Source organism: Hemiscyllium ocellatum, chromosome 24, assembly GCF_020745735.1.
Source record: "Hemiscyllium ocellatum isolate sHemOce1 chromosome 24, sHemOce1.pat.X.cur, whole genome shotgun sequence".
NCBI classification, from domain to species: Eukaryota; Metazoa; Chordata; class Chondrichthyes; order Orectolobiformes; family Hemiscylliidae; genus Hemiscyllium; species Hemiscyllium ocellatum.
The window spans coordinates 14,217,049-14,239,302 of record NC_083424.1 but is presented as its reverse complement, the minus strand read 5'-3'; the positions used below and the strand labels follow the sequence as shown (position 1 = coordinate 14,239,302).

At 39.6% G+C, this 22,254-nt stretch overlaps 1 protein-coding gene across 3 annotated transcripts in view; it reads left to right on the top strand.

Annotated features, from left to right (window-relative positions):
- Positions 1-22,254, top strand: part of acacb (acetyl-CoA carboxylase beta) — a 129,557-nt gene that overhangs the window by 35,883 nt on the left and 71,420 nt on the right. For all 3 annotated transcript variants that reach the window (XM_060843485.1, XM_060843486.1, XM_060843487.1), the window contains exons 14-26: positions 3,905-4,008; positions 6,664-6,749; positions 7,316-7,457; positions 7,539-7,689; positions 8,486-8,620; positions 10,681-10,827; positions 12,827-13,015; positions 13,922-14,022; positions 15,718-15,806; positions 16,741-16,865; positions 18,010-18,123; positions 19,654-19,767; positions 21,822-21,911. In XM_060843485.1, coding sequence (XP_060699468.1) covers positions 3,905-4,008; positions 6,664-6,749; positions 7,316-7,457; positions 7,539-7,689; positions 8,486-8,620; positions 10,681-10,827; positions 12,827-13,015; positions 13,922-14,022; positions 15,718-15,806; positions 16,741-16,865; positions 18,010-18,123; positions 19,654-19,767; positions 21,822-21,911 — 1,587 coding nt within the window. The remainder of the gene's footprint in view (positions 1-3,904; positions 4,009-6,663; positions 6,750-7,315; positions 7,458-7,538; positions 7,690-8,485; positions 8,621-10,680; positions 10,828-12,826; positions 13,016-13,921; positions 14,023-15,717; positions 15,807-16,740; positions 16,866-18,009; positions 18,124-19,653; positions 19,768-21,821; positions 21,912-22,254) is intronic.

Genomic DNA, 22,254 nt, shown 5'->3' with positions numbered 1-22,254 from the left:
GCTCAGATTATGAGTTGAACATGCAATATTTTGATTCAGAGGTAATTGTGCTGGCAGATTTGTGGTGAAACAAAGAGTTCGGTTAAAATGTGTCTGCTTTAACACAAGGTGTATCAGAAATAAGAGTGATGAACTTAGAGCATGGATCAGTACTTGAGAATATGATGTTGTGGCCATAATGGAGATGTGGGTTTCCACAGGGGTAAGAATGGTTGCTATATGTTCCAGGGTTTAGAACATTTAAAAATAACAGGGAGGGTTGAAAAAGAGGAGGGGGTGTAGCATTGCTAATTAGAGAGTGCATCACAGCTACTGAAATGAAGGTTGTTGAGGAAGGTTTGTCTACTGAATCAGTATAGGTGGAAGTTAGGAACAGTTAAGGAGCAGCCACCTCATTGGGGGTTTTCTACAGTCCCCCTAATAGTAGTAGGGGGATTGAAGAACTCATAGGCTAGCAGATTTTGGAAAAATGCAGATGCAGCAGGGTTGTGTTATGGGTGATTTCAACTTTCCCAATATTGACTGGAACCTCCTTAATGCACATGGTTTGAATGGAGCTGTTTTTGTCAGGTGTGTTCAATAGGGATTCCTTACTCAGTATGTAGACAGGCCACTGAGGGGAGAGGCCATTTGGATTTGGTGCTTGGCAATGAACCAGGCCAGGTGTCAGATCTCGCAGTGGGAGAACACTTTGGTGACAGTGACCATAACTGTCTCACATTTACCATAGCCATAGAGAGGGAAAGGAGCAGTTACCATGGGAAGATATTTCTTTTGGAGAAAAAAGAAATAATGATGCTATCAGACAAGAGTTGTGAAATACAGATTGGGAGCAATTGTTCCACAGAAAGGGCACAACAGACATGTGGAGACTGTTTAAAGAGTAGTTGTTGCAGTGATGTAAAATTTGTTCCTCTGAGACAGGTAAGAAGGGGTAAGATTAAGGAGCCTTGGATGACGAAAACAGAGGAGCTTCAGCAGGAGAATCGACGATTCGGGCATAAGCCCTTCTTCAGGAAACGTCGATTCTTCTGCTCCTCGGATCCTGCCTGGCCTGCTGCGCTTTTCCAGCACCACATTTTTCAACTCTGGTCTCCAGCATCTGCAGACTTCACTTTCTCCTAATTACTGTGGTCAGCAAGGTTTTGGAACAAATTATGAGGAATAGGATTTATGACTATTTTGAAAAGCATAGTGTGATTAAAAGCAGTCAGCAAGGCATTTGAAAAGGTTCTCCATAGTAGGCTCATTCATAAAGTCAGGAGGTATGGGATACAGGGAGATTTGGCTGTCTGGATTCAGAATTGTTTGAATTTGAAGGGAGAGAGAGGTTGTAGATAGAAAGTATTCTGCCTGGAGGTCAGTGGTGAGTGGTATCCCACAGGGCTCTGTTCTTGGGCCTCTGCTCTTTGTCGTTATTTATAAATGACTTGGATGAGGAGGTTGAGGAATGAGTTAGTAAATTTGCCGATGACACAAAGGTACCGTTGATAGTATCGAGGGCTATTGCAGGCTGCAGCCTGACATCAGACAGGATGCAGAGCTGGACTGAGAAATGGCAACTGGAGTTCAACTTGGATGAATGCGAAGTGATGCATTTTGGAAGGTTGAACTTGAATGCTGAATGTAGGATTAAAGACAGGATTCTTGGCAGTGTGGAGGAACAGAGGGATCTTGGTATTCAAGTGCATAGATCCCTCAAAGTTGCCACCCAAGTGGACAGGGTTGTTAAGAAAGCATATGGTGTTTTGGCTTTTATTAACAGGGATCAAGTTTAAAAGCCATGAGGTTTTGCTGCAGCTCTACAAGTCCCTGGTGAGACCACACTTGGAATATTGTATCCAGTTCTGATCACCCTATTATAGGAAAGATACGGAGGCTTTGGAGAGAGTGCAAAGAAAGTTTACCAGGATGCTGCCTGGACTGGAGGGCTTGTCTTACGAAGAGACGTTGACTAAGCTCAGACTTTTCTCTCTGGAGAGAAGGAGGAAGAGGGGTGACCTGATCGAGGTATACAAGGTAATGAGAGGCATGGATAGAGTCGATAGCTAGAGACTTTTCCCCAGGGCAGAATTGACTGGCACGAGAGGGTCATAGTTTTAAGGTGTTAGGATCAAGGTATAGAGGAGGTGTCTGATGTACTTTAGACAGTGAGTTGTGAATGCATGGAATGCGTTTCCATTGGTGGTGGTGTAAGCAGAGACATTAGGGACATTTAAGTGACTGCTGAACATGCAGATGGACAGCAGTGAATTGAGGGGTGTGTAGATTAGGTTATCTTATTTTAGATTAGGAATAATCCTCGGCACACATCATGGGCTGAAGGGCCTGTTCTGTGGTGTACTCTTCTATGTTCTATGTTCTATTTCGACCACACTTCATACATCCAAGGTTCATAACCATTGGCAGTTCTGGTGAAGAAACTTATGCTGGAAACATCGACTCTCCTGCTCCTCGGATGCTGCCGGACAGGCTGTGCTTTTCCAACACCAGACTTTTTGACTCTGATCTCCAGCATCTGCAGGCCTCACTTTCTCATAGGCAGTCAGTACTATGAGCTGTGAAATGGATTGATGTAGCTGGTGTATTACTGCATTGTACAATGACATGGTGGCGCTTGCTAGTCCCAGAATGTAGATTTCCTGATATCTTGATCTTGAAAGCTATCCTGGCACAATGCTGGGAGAAAGCTACAAACACATGAATTAGGAGCTAGACTAGACCAGAAGCTGAACTGGACCAGACATGTAAGTGCAGTGGGTCAAAAGCAGGTCAGAGGCTGGGAGTTCTTCTGCAAGTAACTCACCTTCTGACCTCACGAAGCCTATCCAAAAGGTACAAGTCAGGGTTGTCTTTGAATACTCTCCACCAACGTTCTTAGTACCATTCAGGATAATGTCCATTTACTTGGCACCAGGAGGAGAGAGAGAAATCCTTTTTCTTGACTCAGTCATGGTATGTGGGCATCACTGGTTAGGCCAGCACTTATTGCCCACCTGTAATTGCCCTGGAGAAGATGGTGATGAGCTGCATTTTTGAGGCCCCCCGGCCTCAGCCCCCAGTCTGAACATAATGGATCCCCCCCCACCCCCACAAGTCCTAAGCAAAGATTATTGGCCGTGATGTGCCCTCCTATCCCAAACTCTGACTGACATATCATCAACACCATCAACATTCATTAATTCCCTCTACCAACAATGCATAGTAACAGCAGTGTGTACCATCTACAAGATGCACTGCGGTGATTCACCAAGGCTCTTTCAGCACCTTCCAAACCTGTACATTTTGTAACCAAGGGCAGTAGCTACCTGGGAATATCACCACCTGCAAGTTTCTCTCCAAATCATGCACCATCCTGACTCTGAATTACAGTATACCACTTTTCCTTCACCGTCAACATTCTCGCACTCCATTCCGAACAGCACTATTATTGTGTCTACACCAGATGGTCAGCATTTCAAAAATGCAGATCATCACCATCTTCTCCAGGGCAGTTACAGCTGGGCAATAAATGCTGGCCTAACCAGTGATGCCCACGCACCATGACTAAATCCAGAAAAAGGATTTTTTACTATTATGATAAACTCACTTCCCGTTCTTCTAAATTCTGACAGTTCAGTGCTATCTTACTGTAGTATCTTGTGAAAGGAATGGAAGTGTGATTGGCACAGTAGGGAATGATTTGCTGAAGTTGGAATTAAAATGTTGTTTTTGAATAGAGCAGTTCATTCAATTCTGATATGTTTGATTAACCACTTGGCGCTTTAAATTAAAGTCTGTGTTCCTAGTAAGATGCCATTCACATGCAAAAATGAATTGAAATGCAAAATAAGAACTGTCTGTTATTAAAACAAAACTTTACCAAGCAAATATTTTATATTAATTAATATTTCTTTCCCTTCAGGCAGAGAGACCAGATACAATGCTTGGAGTGGTGTGTGGTGCTTTACATGTGGCAGATTCAGCCTTTCAAATAAGTATGACCAACTTCCTACATTCTCTTGAAAGGCAAGTTATAGATGTTGTCTATTGTGGTAAGTTCTGTGTATACAGGGGAGGTGAGTTGCTGGGTTATTGACAAGTGTTTGAATATCTTGCATGCTAATTCAGATTATTAACATCCTAAGGAAGAATTTCTTCAGTTGAATGTGCTTTAAGAGTATCGGGAGTAAGTCCAACAAATAAGTTGTGCCAGGCTAAAAGCAAATCCAACAACCTCAACTGAAATTTAATATTTGTTTTATTTTCAGTTGACCATCTTTCTATTGACAGGCAATCTGTATACATTTTTCAGAAAGATGCATAGTATTTATCTCAGTCACCCAGGCAATTTGTGGTTGATTTTTGCAACTGTGTTATACACTCATAAAGTCATCGAGATGTGTATCACAGAAACAGATCCTTTGGTCCAATTCGTCCATGCTGACCAGATATCCTAACCCAATCTAGTCCCACCTGCCAGCACCCGGACCATATCTCTCCAAACTCTTCCTATTCATATACCCATCCAGATGCCTTTTAAATGTTGCAATTGTACTAGCCTCCACCATTTCCTCTGGCAGCTTATTCCATACACATATCACCTGCTGTGTGAAAAAGTTATTCCTTGGGACTGTTTTATATCTTTCCCCTCTCACCCTAAACCTATGACCTCTAGTTCTGGACTCCCCCACCAGAAAAGACAATAAAAGACTTTGTCTATTATTCTAACCATGCCTCTCATGATTTTATAAACCTGTATAAGGTCATGTACAATATGCCGTGTTTCTTGTAAGAAATAGGTATTGAAATTAATTCTTAATGAAAAATAGAGAAAGTCCAAAATAATAGCAGAGAAATCTAAATGTTACTTCTTTTCACTGTCAGCTGTAGCTCAGTTGTTGTCAGTTCTCATCTCTGCATCAGAAGATTGGAATGTCAACTGTGACTCCATATGTTTGGCTCAAAATTTAAGGTGGATGCACTAGTGTAGCACTGGAGGTAAAAATGGGACGTGCTCGAGTAACTCAGCAGATCTGACAGAGAAAGAAAAACCAAGTTAACATTTTGGGTCCAGTGTGACAATTTGGAACTCAAGATGCTTTAATTGTTTTGAGAGTGGCTTAATATTTGGGTCTGTGCACATTGACAGTGAGGTTCTTGTGAAACTCTTCTGTGAAAAATTGAGATTTCTGTACTCAAGGAGTCATAGAATCATAGAGATGTACAGCATGGAGACAGACTCTTTGGTGAAAATGTGTTGCTGGTTAAAGCGCAGCAGGTCAGGCAGCATCCAAGGAACAGGAAATTTGACGTTTCGGGCAAAAGCCCTTCATCAGGAATGAGGAAAATGTGTCCAGCAGGCTAAGATAAAAGGTAGGGAGGAGGGACTTGGGGGAGGGGCGATGGAGATGTGATAGGTGGAAGGAGGTCAAGGTGAGGGTGATAGGCCGGAGTGGGGTGGGGGCGGAGAGGTTAGGAAGAAGATTGCAGGTTGGGAGGGCGGTGCTGAGTTGAGGGAACCGACTGAGACAAGGTGGGGGGAGGGAAAATGAGGAAACTGGAGAACTCAGATTTGAACTCAGATTTCTCCAGTTTCCTCATTTCCCCTCCCCCCACCTTGTCTCAGTCAATTTCTTCGAACTCAGCACCACCCTCCTAACCTGCAATTTTCTTCCTGACCTCTCCGCCCCCACCCCACTCCAGCCTATCACCCTCACCTTGACCTCCTTCCACCTATCACATCTCCATCGCCCCTCCCCCAAGTCCCTCCTCCCTACCTTTTATCTTAGCCTGCTGGACACATTTTCCTCATTCCTGATGAAGGGCTTTTGCCCGAAACGTCAAATTTCCTGTTCCTTGGATGCTGCCTGACCTGCTGTGCTTTAACCAGCAACACATTTTCAGCTCTGATCGCCAGCATCTGCAGACCTCACTTTTTACTCAACAGACTCTTTGGTTCAACTTGTCCATACCGACACCATACATCCTAAATAAATCTAGTCCCATTTGCCAACATTTGGCCCATACCTTCTAATCCTTTCTCATTCATATACCCAACCAGTGTTTTTTAAATGTTGTAATTGTACCAGCCTCCACCACTCCCTCTGGTTGCTTATTCCATACATGCATCACCCTCTGCATGAAAAATGTTACCCCTAATGTCCCTTTTAAATCTTTCCCCTCTCACCCTAAACTGATGCCGTCTAATTTTAGACTCCCCTACCTCAGGGAAAAGACCTTGCCTATTAACCCTATCCATGCCCCTCATAATTTTATAAACCTCTACAAGGTCACCCCTCAGCCTCAGATGCTTCAGAGAAAGAAGCCACAGCCTATTCAGACTCTCCCTATAGCTCAAAACCTCCAACCCTGGCAACATCCTTTTTAATCTTTTCTGAACCCTTTCAACTTTCAAAATATCCTTCCTATTGCAGGGAGACCAGAATTCCGGAACCAATATCATGTACAGCCACAACATGACCTCCCAACTCCTAATATCAATGTACTGACCAATGAAGGCTACTACTCCTTAAAATCTTGCCTCCTTAATATTTCTCTGGTCTTTCTGGGAAGGAAGAAATCAAGTAATAAGAAACTCTTGTAAATGGTATATTATTTGAATTTGATTTTCATATTTTCTTCAGAAACTATATAAATTTATTTCCCTTCTCTCATATTCAGAGGTCAGGTTCTCCCAGCAAACAGCCTGTTAAATATAGTGGATGTGGAGCTTATTTATGAAGAAACTAAATATTCCTTACAGGTAGGTGATTTTAGTGAAGGCTTTTTCTGTTAAATCTTCTTCCATTCTTCTCCCTTCATTGAACTTGTGCATGTTTTGATTAATTGTTTAAAGAATAATGGTTATTGGATTGGTTACTGCATCCAATTACATGCGAGAGCTAATTCACAGTCAGTCAAATGCATCATTTCCCATCTCAAAATAATCCTGAAACTTTTCAGTTGGTTCTGAATTATTGGCAGTGTTGGTGCGGCCTTCTGTTGAATGGGAACTGAACAATAAGTTAAATAAACATTATGCATGATGTCTGTCAGGTTCAGGTTCACCCTTCAATCTTGAATGTTAGAGTGCTGCTCTTGGAAGTGAATAGTTTGCAGATGTTGCCAAAATATCTGTCTCCTTTTCACCTTGTGTTATTCATTTTGAAATTGATAAAAGATAGACACCCTACCAGAATAAATATTCCCTTTAATTGTTACCAAGCCTTCATATTTACCCTATCCATAAGTTTTGGTCAAATAGTTTGAAACAATTTCATTTCTTGCTGTGTGAATTCTGATTTACTTATTTTCACATCCACTGTGCAGGTAGCCCGTCAGTCATTGACCCTTTATGTTGCTATTATGAACAACTCGCATATTGAGATCGACGTTCACCGGCTAAGTGATGGAGGCCTCTTATTATCCTATGATGGCAATAGTTACACTACATACATGAAAGAGGAGATAGACAAGTAAGAAATCCTATCCTGCAAGCATAGCCATATTGCTTGAAGTTTCTTGTTTCCATTTACTTGAACAATTTGTGCTGACAGGTATTTGATCACTATTGGTAACAAGACTTGCGTGTTTGAGAAGGAGAAGGATCCCACTGTGTTGAGGTCTCCCTCTGCTGGCAAACTACTGCAGTACCTTGTTGAAGATGGAGGCCATGTTTTGGCAAAACATTGCTATGCAGAGATTGAGGTATGTAAACTTCATGACAATGTATTGCTCCACCCAAAAAATTTAAAACTCTATTGGAGGTCTATTAAATTTTGACACTTCAATGCCTCACTCATCAACTATTCACATGGTCAACTCCTATTCCCACATGATGGCCCACGTTAGCATGCTTTCAGCTAAGAGTGCTGTAGTGATAAACAGTAATCCCAACAAATTAAGCTATTTTCTGATCCCAGTGAACTGACTGTTTAAACCACTGATTGATTGAGATGAGCTAATTGAATACAGATCAGCTATTAAACATACAGTGTTATTTTTATTACTGAATCATGAAAGGAATTGTTCATTTGGTGTGTTTAACATGAACTGAAGCCCATTCCCAACCCCCACCTTTCAACCTCATGTAAGTCAAACACTATTTACAACAATTTGTAAATACTCCAGTGTTTTTTATATAATTCTTACTTACAATTTCTTGATTGAAGGGGCCCTTATGATGACCTCCAATATTACGTTTGAAGTATTGTCTTAAAAATTGTCAGTTTTAAAGCACTGTTGAGAATTTTCTGCTTTACACTGGCAAGAGGCCTTTATATGAAAGAAAACAGGGAACTTCTTTTTGTTAAAAGGGGGAATTGTAAATTTTTTCAGCACAAAATCACAAAGTTGTGTACAGTATGAATTGAAATAAAAGCAGAAAAATGTAGGAAAGTCTCAGCAGTTTATAGCTGCATCTGTGGTCAGAAACAGTTAACACTTCAGAACATTGACCTTCCAACAGAACTCAAAAAGTCTGGCTTGACTTGTATCCATACAGGTGATGAAGATGGTGATGGCTTTGGCTGTTGAAGAATCAGGATGTGTGCATTATGTAAAGAGACCAGGTGCCTGTCTAGAGCAAGGTTCCATAGTAGCTAAAATGGAATTAGATGACCCCAAGAAACTTCATACAGTAAGTGCTCCTCCATTTACATAAACTGGTATGCTGGCAATGTTCTAAACTACATGTTGTTTAAATCTTCAGTTAATTGGTAAAGATTTATTTGATAAAGTTTCATCCTTCAGCTTTACATTCTTGTGCCTAAGATTTGAGGTAACAGATGCTGGGATATAACACAGATTGAGAATTTTACTTGGACCACCTAACCACATTGTGCAGGAAGAAAGGATCTGGCGAGGGAGAGGCAGTAAGGAAACATGTCTTCTATTAAAATATCTTTTTCCTTTTTATTTAGAACTATTCAATTACCTTCCGCAAATGGCTCTGAAAATTTATCTAATATTTCCCAACCATTTATCTCTTCCATTACCATTCTGATATTTCTTTATTTGCTTTCTTTCCTTACTCCTGAGCTGGTGATTTTGCGAATGAGAAGGGCTTAACAGTGAACAACAAATCTGCACAAGCTTGGAGTCATTTGTATCACTGATAAAAATACACAATTTGTTGAAATTTCTCATCTTGCATTCATCGGGATGATTTGCAAAGATTTAAGAGGGAAAACAACTTGGTGAATCACTGTGAGAAAAGTGCTGAATAGTGGGTAATCAATTTTCATGGAGTTCTATATCATGATGACACAGTGTGAACGGAGCCAAAATGCTCTAAAATGAGAAAAAATTATGAAAGCAAATAGACCTGAATATGTGGCAATTTAGTATCTGATTGGTCAACTCTGATTCCTCCAATTTCCCTAATTTTACAACATTTGCTGTATAATTCTGGAGTGAATGAAGAATTATGCAATTAACCAGTTTAGGACTGTCAGTTGGACCTGCAGTATGGCATATCTGTGTCTTAGTGAGTTTTGAGAAGACTTGTAGCTCAGGTTGAGGTTTTGGATGTAGGTTTGCTCATTGAGCTGGAAGGTTCATTTCCAGACATTTCGCTACCCTACTAGGTAACATCTTCAGTGGGCCTCAGGTGAAGCAATGCTGAAAATTCCTGATTTCTATTTATATGTTTGGGTTTCTTTGGGTTGGTGATGTCATTTCCGGTGGTGAAGTCACTTCCTGTTTCTTTTTTCTCGGGGGTGGTAGACGGGGTCTAACCCGATGTGTTTGTTGGTAGAGTTCCGGTTAGAATGCCATGCTTCTAGGAATTCTTGTGTGTGTCTTTGTTTGGCTTGTCCAAGGATGGATGTGTTGTCCCGGTCGAAGTGGTGTCCTTCCTCATCTGTATGTGAGGACTAGTGAGAGAGTGTCATGTCTTTTTGTGGCTAGTTGGTGTTCATGTATCTAGTGGCTAGTTTTCTGCTTGTTTGTCCAATGTAATGCTTGGTACAGTCCTTGCATGGTATTTTGTAAATGACATTAGTTTTGTTCATTGTCTGTATAGGGTCTTTCAAGTTCATTAGCTGCTGTTTTAGTGTGTTGGTGGGTTTGTGGGCTACCATGATGCCAAGAGGTCTGAGTAGTCTGGCAGTCATTTCTGAGATGTCTTTGATGTAGGGGAGAGTGGCTAGGGTTTCTGATAAAAAGCTTTTGCCCAAAACATCAATTTTCCTGCTCCTCGGATGCTGCCTGACTTGCTATGCTTTTCCAGCAACACTCTAATCTTGACTTCATTCAAGTTGTTTCAGGACCTTGGAGTAACCTTGCAACAATATTATGGAGCTTCACATCACAGAGCATAAACAGCAGTGTGATGGAGCTGGAACAATCCAAAATGAAATAAAAACACCTGGATATGAACATGTGAAAAGGATAGATTATTCCTTGCCTAATGTAACGATAAGATCATATGTCAATGATTACTGTGTATTGTAGTATTTGGAATTAGCGAATTGTGTTGCTTTGAAGTTTAAGGCTGAAGATAGTCCCGGAGTTTGCTCTGAACAATCTATCTTGAATCCAAAGTCATAGTGTGGCATCAAATCAAACAATAAGAGAATGTGAAGCTTGAAAATACACACCAACAGTAAACTGTATGGTACTGCCATATTTCCAACCAATGTTGGTTTAACAACTATTAACAGCTGCATCATTGCTTTCCTGAATCTTATTCTCTAGGCCCACTTGCACACAGGAGTCTTTGCGTCACAGCAGTCATTAGCTATTGTTGGCAAGAAACTCCATCAAGTTTTCCACAGTGTACTAGAGAACCTAGTCAACGTTACGAATGGTTACTGTTTGCCTGAACCTTACTTCAGCAGTAAGGTAAGTAGTAGAGTAGAACTTGCAACTCCTTTTCTTTTATAAAGTCCGAAAGAACTGTGGATGCTGCAAGTCAGAAACAAAAATAGAAGTTGTTGGAAAAGCTCAGCAGGTCTAGTATCATCTGTGAAGCAAAATTAAAGTTAAGGTTTCGGGTTGGAACTGATGGTAGCTAGGAAAATGTCAGTTTATATGCAGAAGATAGGGTGGAAGGAGAGGTAAAGGAGTGAACGATAGGTAGGGATAGAGCCCAAAGAGAGAGGACAGTTGAACAGTCCAAGGAGTTGGTAACGATCTGGCTGGGAGGGTGAATAGCTGTTAGTGGTTAACAATAGGTCGTGTCTAATGGCAGACTAATGGTTGTGGTTGGTCATAGTCTTCCATTATACACTGTTGTTAGCTGCTAACAGTCTCAATTAACAGCCATTCACCATCCCAGTCAGATTGCTATCAACTCCTTTGTCTGTCCGACTGTTCTTCTCTCTGTTTGGGCTCTATCCTTACCTGTCATTTATTCCTTACTCCTTCCCCCCACCACCCTATCTTCTGCATATAAACCGACACTTTCCTAACTGCCATCAGTTCTGAGGAAGGGTCACCGAAACTGAAATGTTAACTTTGACATCTCTTCACAGATGATGCCAGACCTGCTGAGCTTTTCCAGCAACTTCTATTTTTGTTGCTTTTATATTCAGCCTATCCACATACTGATCAATTAATTAAATGGATTAGGCAATCTTTTTCCAATTATGTTTTCCAAGTATGTATGAGCATCATTTAAAACCTAAAATGTAAGATTGCCTTAATCTTGAGGCTGTGTTTAACTGTACTGAACTATTCATTAGCTGATCTGTTTGGATGCATCAATTCACCTAGATGACCCCCCTAAAAGTGCAAACATAGTCTTTCAAAATCTGGTACAAGCAATCAAAACACAAAAGATTCTATGGGTTGAATCTTAAATGCATTTTTGGCTACGTCCAAATTGCGTTCATATTTTTTATTGGTTTTGTCACCACAAGGCCCAATAGTTCTCACGCCTTATACATCAAACTCCCCTCATTGATTACCTACTTTGCCCCTACAACATTGTCCGATTTTATACCCTATCTTACCATGTGCTATTCCTGGAATAGTCTCACCACTCAGTGAATATCCCAGAATTCACCAGCATCCCTTCCAGTAAAGATTTTGTGTGCTCAGGGACAGGGAGAAATTGTTCCACTTGTCAAAGAAATACAAAAAAGGGCATAGGTTTAAATATTTGTCAAAGTAGCAAGGATATTAGGAGAAAAATATTTTCACTCATGGAAAATTTAAGGGATGGAATGCACTGCCTGCAAGCGTGGTTGAGACATTTTCAGTTGAGGCATTGAAGAAGTTATTGGATGATTATTTGGGTAAAAATAACGTGCAAGAGTATAGGGGAAAAAGAAGGACATTGGCACTAGATCATAATGCTCATTCACTCAGACCCTTATTTCATTCTGCCCTGTGTCTTGAAATCTAATATTACAGTTAAGGAGGAAAACTCACATGTAAAGTCACTTCCCTTGTATGTCAACTTAATACTGTCACAAGAGCAATATAGAAGGATTGCACTTGGAACTTAGCTTTCTAAAAAAGCCTGAAGGACTATCATAGTTTTATTACTATGTTACCCTAATCCAATTTTGGATATGGTTCTTTTAATTCCCTTTCCAAACCCCATTATATTTGCATTTCTACCTCCATCTTTTACGACACTGTGAAAGATTGTCATGTTTCTGATTTTTCATTACATAGCTTGTTATCCATTTTTCAATTTCCATTTGGGCAGCAGGTTAGGATATTGCATTACAGTTTCCAAAGAAACTCCTCCCTTAGCCAATTTACCTTGTACTAAAGTAGTGTTAATATAGTGTAGATGTCTGGTTTCCCAAGCTTTTGGTTTTATATCAATTTCAAGGAATGCTTGTACTAACTTGCCTCTTTCAATTTCCATCCTCCTTTCCTATCGTAGGTTAAAACGTGGGTCACAAAACTGATGACAACTCTCCGAGACCCTTCCCTACCACTTCTTGAGTTGCAAGACATTATGACCAATGTTTCAGGCAGGATCCCCGTGAGTGTGGAGAAGGCCATTCGAAAAGTGATAGCCCAGTATGCCAGTAACATCACTTCTGTGCTCAGTCAATTCCCCAGCCAGCAGGTAAGCCAAGAACAGGTTGCTAAATGAATCATGTGTCATAGGAAACTTGAGAAATCTCGTCAGACTGTCAAAGGAATAGGGCTAAAGGGAGCAGAGATCATCCTACAATTTTAAAAACAAAATTTCAAGTCATTTTCAGAGATTTAACTAATTTTGAAAAAGAATAGATTGGCCCATTTTGCCCCTGACAGAACAACTTTTATCTCTCAGAATAATGAGCTGGGATCCAGTTTTTAGAAAGCTCCTGTAGGCTTACAGCTCATTCTAGGTATGCTTAAAACTGCTGCAGGCATTTACTTTTGCATGTTGTGTTGTGTCAGGTTGGGGGTGATGCCAGTTATGAGATTGCAATTATAGTGGTATCCAATTCTGCTGCTGTTGATGACCCACAACACTTAATGGACACCTAGTTTTGCTGTTGGTCTTTAATCTATTCTATTTAATAGGGTGATAGATTCAAGTTGCCTGATCATACATTGGAGGATTTTGCCACTGGGTATATCTTATCTTTGCTGTGTAGCATTACTATCAATGCTGTTATGATGGTTCACCTGCACAAAGCCCTGATGTCAGCTGGCAGTCTTGTCAGGGCTTCTGAAATAGCTTTGGCTTCATGGCCCATCAATGGAACCACCAACACCGCCATTAGCTTTAGCCTCGTATGAATGCCAGGTTTCCTTCTTTGAAGAGCCTTAATTAAATCAGTAGAGTTTTTGATGCTAGTTAGAGGTTTTTGTGCTTATTTTCTTAAACCAAACCACTTCTCAGTAGATTTGCTGATTTCACTTGCACAATTGGCGATAGAGGAATTTTAACTTGCACTTTCAAAGTGATCAGCCTTGGTACCATATTGACAATGTATTTGCCATTCTTTCCTGGTTCTGAAAAACTTTTCTTCAATTTAAGATTGCCAACATCCTGGATAGCCATGCAGCCACCCTTCAACGGAAAGCAGACAGAGAAGTCTTCTTTATGAACACACAGAGCATTGTCCAGTTGGTGCAGCGGTGAGTAGCAAATTCTCTATATTATTATTACTCAATGTCATTTTTGAAGGTTTAGTAGCTGTAACAAATTTGAACTTGACAGCATATTTTGAAATTCTTTTTTGTACATAAATTTCTTCCAATTTCTCAAGTATACCACATAAGTATTATCTAAACCCTTTGATTTAGATTCTAGTGTGCAGCTCATTCCCGTATCTGTATAATTAAGCTACCATTGATGAGCTCCTGATACATTATTCACATGTTGATCTGGATCTCATACATAATATGATATCAGTTTATTAATCCAGTCTGTTGTTTATGTAATAGAAACAAAAATTGCTGGAAATACCTAGCAGGTCTGAGGAGAGGAAGAAAAAGTAAATGTTTTAGGTCTGTGACACTTTATTAGATCAGATGTGATAAAAGATCAAATAATTCTGATATGTTAATTCTACATTGAATCTCTACAGTGTGGAAACAGGCCCTTCAGCCAACAAGTCTACGCTAATCTTCTGAAGAGTAAGCCACTCAGACCCACTCCCCTAACCAATATTTACCCCTGACCTAACCTACACTTCCTTGACACTATGGGCAATTCAGCACAGCCAATTCATCAAACTTGAACATCTTTTGGATTGTGGGAGGAAACCAGAGCACCCAGGGGAAACCCACACAGACATGGGGAGAACATGCAAACTCCACATAAGCAGTCCCCCAAGGCTGGAATCAAACCCAGGTCCCTGTTGTTGTGAGGCAGCAGTGCTAGCCACTGAGCCACTGCGCCACCCCATTCTGTTTCTCCATTGTCAGATGCTGCTAGGCTTGCTGAATATTTCCAGCATTATGTTTTTATTTCAGACTTACAGCATCTCTGGATTTTTGCAATTGCATTTTTAAATCACATCTTTGGCATCACATTCTTTGTTAATTTGCCACCAATTTATCCATTTAGGAGCTGATGTTTCTTTTAATTTCTTTTAGACTTTTTTATAGCTGCAAACAGACCTTCTGAAGCAAGAGTAAATATCCATGCTATCTTTTATTGAGCAAGCTAAACTGCGATCATCACTATTTCCCCAATTACTAGACATGCTTCCTCATCCTGGAAAACCAATAATAAACATATTCTTTCAATTGTAGTTTTCCTTTGGTATTTTACAATGAAAAAATTAAATACCTCAATTGACCGTAACTTTTCCTCTCCCAGCCACATTTGGTTTATTACAGTATTCAGTATGTTCCATCTCTGGTGGAATAGACTATCGTAACCATAAAGGGGAAGTTTGATAATAGATGTATTAGCTGGTGGGAAAACATATTATTAAGGGTCTGGAAACTGAAAGAGAACAGGTATCTTAATAAAATCTGAAAAGCTACTGACAGGAATAATATTGTGGTGATTTACTTTCTGAAACATTCATAAAATTAAGTAACACTTGCTCAAAATTTTCCCAAATAAAATTAATCAAATCTGACATTTACTCATTGCTATTTGATTTGTGATTTAAGAAATTAACATAAACATTAATGTTTAAATTAGTCAAGCATGAACAACTGGAAGATTCCAGCTGCCAGCTGTGTTATTGGTTTGCAGCTAACGGATGTATTTTGACCATGTGCCTCCTCCTCTATAATGGGTAGGAATAGCAGTTTCATTGGGTTCCCAACATTATGCAAAATGTATATTTAATTTGTTCCATTTTTTTCTGTCAGCTATCGAAGTGGGATTCGTGGGCACATGAAATCAGTTGTCCTTGACCTGCTGAGGAGGTATCTGAATGTGGAAACACAGTTTCAACAAGGTAAAAATAAAGTTAGCTTTTAAAATAAAACCAAGAGCTGACCTTACACTCCTTTTGGCTTCACAGTCTTGGGTGGGTACATGGCAAATTTAAAGTGCTTTTCTGCCTCCTAGCATCTTCTTAACACTGGATTGAATCCATATATCACTTGGTTATACTTCATAAATGTCCCACAGAAACTTCACATAGTTGTTTGTTCTATGCCCAGTTTATAACAATGGTTATTCATCCACCAGAAATGTTAGCCTGTCTTCCCTCTACCGCATGTTTCTGGCATTCTCTTTTTATGTTGCATTTTTTTCCCAAATTTTTAATGCAAATTGAAATGTTTGAGAATTTAGGTCCTATCTCTTTCAAACCCCCTTTCTAATAATGTGCCTTTCTGTGGCACAGGGGGTGAGCAGAAAGCTTTCTGACCATGTTTCTTTGATCATATACATTTGGAATTTATTAAGAACACACTACATGAGTTTAACCTTCAACTCTCTTTGCTACTACCTATTCTGTGTGCTTTCATGTTATTAACTTATTCAGATTGAACAGTCCAATCAAATATGAACAATCTGGTACTAACTTGCATTTTACTATTCCATGGATAAACTAATGGTATAGCAACACACTGTATTGTAAAATATTCATAAAACTATAAATAGAAATGTCTTTTAAAGCATTAAAACAATGCCTCAAATATTATGAAAAAGAAAAGTAGGGTCTGGTGAGAAATGCCTGTGCTCCATGTTTCCAACAGGCTTTTGTCTCAGTCCAAACATTTAGAATCATTTTAACAGAATAAATTAAAACTTTAACAAAGTGATCTGGAAAAAAAAACTAAGAATTAACAAATTCCCAATTCCCAGTTGTTGTTCTCAAGTATGTAACTTGGTTTTATTTTTCTAGACAGTAATGTAGAGTTTTCAAAAATTTTATTTTCCAGCTCATTATGACAAATGTGTGATCAACTTGAGGGAACAGTACAAACCTGATATGACACCAGTACTTGATTGCATCTTCTCTCATGCACAGGTGGCCAAGAAAAACATCCTGGTTATCATGTTAATTGTAAGTACAATAAAATGAGCAGAACCTGAGTAGAGTTTTATCCATTTACTTAGTCCAGTCTAGGTTTTCTGACCTAGCAACATTGATGTCCCCTGCAGTGAAATCTTCCCAATAACTGTAAACCAATATTTTCAGTTCAACATCCAGTAAAATCTTTATCCAAATCTTGAAAATCGGTGGAAAAGTTGCATATTTTAATAATTATTAGCAATGACCAGATCATTGTAATTTCCTTGTTGATTACTTCCATAAATGATCATTACAGTAGTACCTCTCCTAAGCTCATCCTGCCCTCACCTGGCAGGTACAAGTGCATGTTTCCAGATAGACATTATTGCACAGCAATCAAGAAAGAGAAACCTTGCTTCCCCTCCAATCCCTTAGCACAGGCGATGACTGATAATTTGCTGTCCCTGTTAAGAGTTGCTGGATACGATCAGAGCAGGATTCAACTTGGCTTTTCATTAGTGTCCATGGCTCATTGATGCTCCCTCAGTCAGACAGTTGTAGAGCCATAGAGTCATATAGAATGGAAACAGACCCTTCAGTCCAACTAGTCCATGCTAACAATAATCCCAAAGTAAACTAATCCCACCTGTCTCACTTGGCCCATATTCCTTCAAACATTTCTTATTCATGTACTTATCTAGATGTCTTTTAAGTGGTGTAACTGTACCCGCATCCATCACTCTGAAAGTTCATTTCACATACAAACCACTCTCGGTGTAAAAAAAATTGCCCCCATGTCTTTTTTAAAATCGTTTTTCTCTTAGCTTAAAAACATGCCTCCTAATTTTGAAATCCCTCACCCGAGGGAAAGACACTTGCTATTCACCTTATCTATATCCCGTATTATTTTATAAACCTCTATAAGGTCACCTCTCAACCTCCTACACTCCAATGAAGGAAGTCCAGCCTATCCGGGTTCTCCTTATAACTCAAACCCTTCATTCCTGGGAACATGCTGATAAATTTCTTCTGAACCCTCTCCAGTTATTAACAAGAATGCTACATTGTGGAATATTTGTGTTTCAGATATATTGAAGTGTTAATTAATGGAGGAGATGTTCTATGATATTGTAGGTTATTTTACATCTGGTGGGAACAATTGAACATGATTCACTGTATTTTGCTTGTTTATTAGGACCAACTTTGTTCTCGAGATCCCACGTTGACAGAAGAACTGATGGTAATTTTAAATGAACTAACACAACTTAGCAAAATGGAGAATGCCAAGGTGGCTCTACGATCCAGGCAGGTGAGATTCTGCATAACTGGAAAACAGATAACGTGGTTTTGATAGTATATGTGGAAAAGAAAATTAAACTTATGGCAGTGCAGGAGTGAGCATTCAAATTTTAGAAAACCAAGAAAGTGGAAGGGGGACATTTGTTTCCATTTTACAAAAATATTTGTTCATGAGAAATGAATGGAAGTAAATTGTGACCTGTTAGTCAGATAATTAACAACCTGCAGGACTTTAATTGTGGTTCGTAACAGCTAACACAATTATTTTAATTAGACATATAGTGGAAAATGGGAGTTAAACAAAGCCAGGTGATAGACGTCAATGCATGGATACCATAGTTGCACCAGTGTACTTTCCCATTTGACTGATCTAAGATACATTTTTAGAAAGGCTAGTGATAGCCACACAATTGCCCATAGAAGAGGGGAAGGTCTCTGAGTTACTTCTTGGAACATTATACTTTGTTTGATTAGTTCATCAGCACATAGTCAGAGTGGTCAACTGCAGCACGTGCCTGTTTTGGGGAAGTTATAAGGTTTGAAAAAAAAGAGCTGTCTTGTAAATATGATTAAATGAATTTTTAAATGAGCCAATCTGTGTAAGTGTCCATATTTATATTTGTGCCTCCTGTTTGTCCATCTTAATGATGTTGCCAAAACGGGTACACAATTCCCTCCCTTGTTTTTTTTCAGTGTTACCTGTCATAATAAAAGATTTACATTTTAATTCTTAACCTGGATTTTACTCTACTTGCCCCCATTTTCCTGCTTGAATCATCTTGGATCTGAGAAGGATAAACACCTAGCCTCAAGATATTCCGTTCACTACTGAGCTCAATATGTTTGGAGGAAATGTATGTTGTTGTGGATAAAATGTTTTAGCCTAATCTAATTTGGTTTGTTCCGATGACTGTCGGCGGCACTGGAAATTTAAGGAAACATTTGTTCAATGTAAATTTTCTCTGGGACATGAGTGAAAGAAAACAGCACTTTCTGTTTGAGCTCTACTTGCCTTCCTCTCCTGCTGCCAGTGATTTAAGTGGTGGTAGATTAAATAACTCCACAGAGGCTGGTATCCCGTCACCAAGTCACCCTTTATTTACATGTGTAAAGTCCTTGATACTGATCTTGCTCCCTCGAAGGCAACTGTCAGTGTGTCAGAATATCTGACATTCCTATTTTTATCTGTCAGCCAGGGCTCCTTGATGACCTTGTTACAATCACTAAACTTTCAAATGTATCCTATGCAAACCATCATTTTGTTCCCCTTGTCCCATATGGCTGGCAGCTTACTCAATCTTCTGGACCATCACATTTAAACATAAACCACTTCTTACCTAACAACTGACATGGCAGAGATTGCTGGACAACCCTCAATGCTAGCACCATGTGATTGTACCTCCATCCTGGGCTGATCTGTTCTTGGATGACTTCTAGTTTCTCAATCATCGTGAATGAAATAGTGGTATCTTACTGTGATCTTGGCTGAAATCAGTTATACTGCTTCTTTCTGCTAAAATTGTTCTTTAAATGTTTTTAGGTTTTGATTGCATCACACCTGCCCTCCTATGAGTTGCGGCATAATCAGGTGGAGTCCCTCTTCTTGTCTGCTATCGATATGTATGGCCACCAGTTCTGTCCTGATAATCTAAAAGTGAGTTTGAGACTGTAGCATTAGAGTTCTATTTTGATTTGATTATTGAACAACTTTTGTTACATAATTTATTTTCTCAAGTAACTGAAATAACTTTTGGATGCTATGGAATTAAGAAATTCGGGGATTGAATTAGAAAGTGGAGTTTAAGTAGGAGTTAAACTATGATCATACTGAGCAACAGAGTAGGCCTGTGGGGCTGTATGGCCTACTCCTATTTCATAAGTTCTTATGTTTATTATCATGGCAACAAGTGAATACCCTTCCGAGAATGAAAAGATTTTCTGAGGCTGTTCTTTGACATGGCACACCATAGAAGACTGAAAGCACTTGCCTTCACATCTACCTCCTTGGTCAGGAACAATGTTCAGGTTAAATTATCTGGTCACAGTCTCATTGCTGTTTATGGAATCTTGCTGTATCCAAATTGTGAGTGTGAGAAAGCGTATGTGTGTGTGTAGTGAGTGCAGAGTATCTTAAGTCATTTAAGCGGGCATTGGATAGGCATTTGGAAGTTATTGGGCTAGTATAGGTTAGGTAGGATTCGGTCGGCGCAACATCGAGGGCCGAAGGGCCTGTACTGCGCTGTATCCTTCTATGTTCTATGTTCTAAGTCTGTGAGGGGGTGCATGTCTGAGTGTGGGAGTGTGTGTGTAAGGGTGTGTGTGGGTGTCTGTGCGCATGTGTGTGTGTGTGTCCGTGTGTGTGTATATGTGTGTGTGTGTCCATGTGTGTCGAGGAGTGTCTGTGAGTGTGTGTATAGTGCAATGGTGGTCACCTGTAATGTGACATGAACTCAAGATCCCGGTTGAGGCCCTCCCTATGGGTACCGAACTTAGCTATCAGCCTCTGTTCAGCCACATTTTGCTGCTGCCTGTCCAAGAAAGGCTTGACAGACAATCAATTTTTCAATGTATAATTTCAGTTACATCACACTGTAAATTTTTGCTTTAAATTCTGTGTGTTAGGATTGAGCCCTCCACAACCACCTGATGAAGGAGCGACGCTCCGTAGGCTAGTGTGCTTCCAATTAAACCTGTTGGACTGTAACCTGGTGTTGTGTGATTTTTAACTTTGTAGCTACTGTTGTAATCTAGGAAACATGTTAATCAATTTGCACTAAAGCTGTCATTGTGCGGAATAAACTTTGAAATGCAGGCAATCCTGAGATGCAAACAGGTTCCATTCTGGAGTCTGTTTGCAAGTCGTTTTGTACACAAATTGGAACTCTATGCAGGACAATATAAAGGAGCAGTTCCTAAATACAGGAAGTGCTCATATGATGGATCTTTAAAATTACACCCTGGATATGAATTGCATTTTTAATTTGGATGTTCATAAATTAGGGATCCCCAGACCACAAAAACTGGAATTATTTAAAATGTTACGATTGAGAGACGTCTCTGGATAGAATGATCAATGATGGTTGATTGACCTTTATCATTCATGATAATTGTTACATCAGTAGGGGTTGGCACAACTGATAGTTGGCTGAAGTTGGTGACTTTTGCCTGTTTACCTAGCAACCAGCTGCTGGGGATTATTGCATTTTGTAACATCTAGATTTATTGTCCGGGTAGTACGTTGGCTCAGTGGTTAGCACTGCTGCCTCACAGCACCAGGGATCCAATATGTGTCATATATTTGTGGAGTTTGCACATTCTCCCCGTATCTGCATGGGTTTCCTCTGGGTTCTCCGGTTTCCTCCCACAATTCAAAGTTGTGCAGGTTAGGTGAATTGGTCATTCTAAATTGCCCGTAGTGTTAGGTGCATCAGTCAGAGGGAAATGGGTCTGGGTGGGTTACTATCCGGAGGGTTGGTATGGACTTGTTGGGCCTGTATCCATACTGTAGGGAATCTAATCTAATAAAGTAGTTGTTCCAAAATGATTGAAGTGTGTGTGACTACTTATGCAATTGAACTATATGACAATTGTCTGGAATGTAAAGAGTACAATTTATTTTTTAGAATTTTAGATTATTATATTTTTATCTTGTTCAGCCAAGAAGAGATTAATGGACCAATCATTCATTCTATTGTTGTTTGGCTTTAGAAACTGATCTTCTCAGAGACCTCTATTTTTGATGTTTTGCCCAACTTCTTCTATCATGTCAATAGAGTTGTACGGATGGCAGCTCTTGAGGTAAATCATAATTTACTGAAAATATTTTATGGTTCATTTGTGATGCTGGATTACTTATTTTTTAAAATTAAATCCCATTTTACATAAGAGTTGTTTTTTGTTTTCAATTTTTTCCTCTTGTGCCCACTGACTATTATTGTTTTGTAATGCCAAATGTGGTCTTTTAAATCTCACCCAGATGATTACACATATTTCAAGCAAAATATATCAATTTCAGAATCCTTAAGTGATTCCCTGCCTTTCGGGTGAATAATATTTTCTGATCCTTCATTCATTAATCAATGATGCAAATTCATAACTGTGCACTCACAATGATAATTGCTACAATACGCACTTAGAGCAT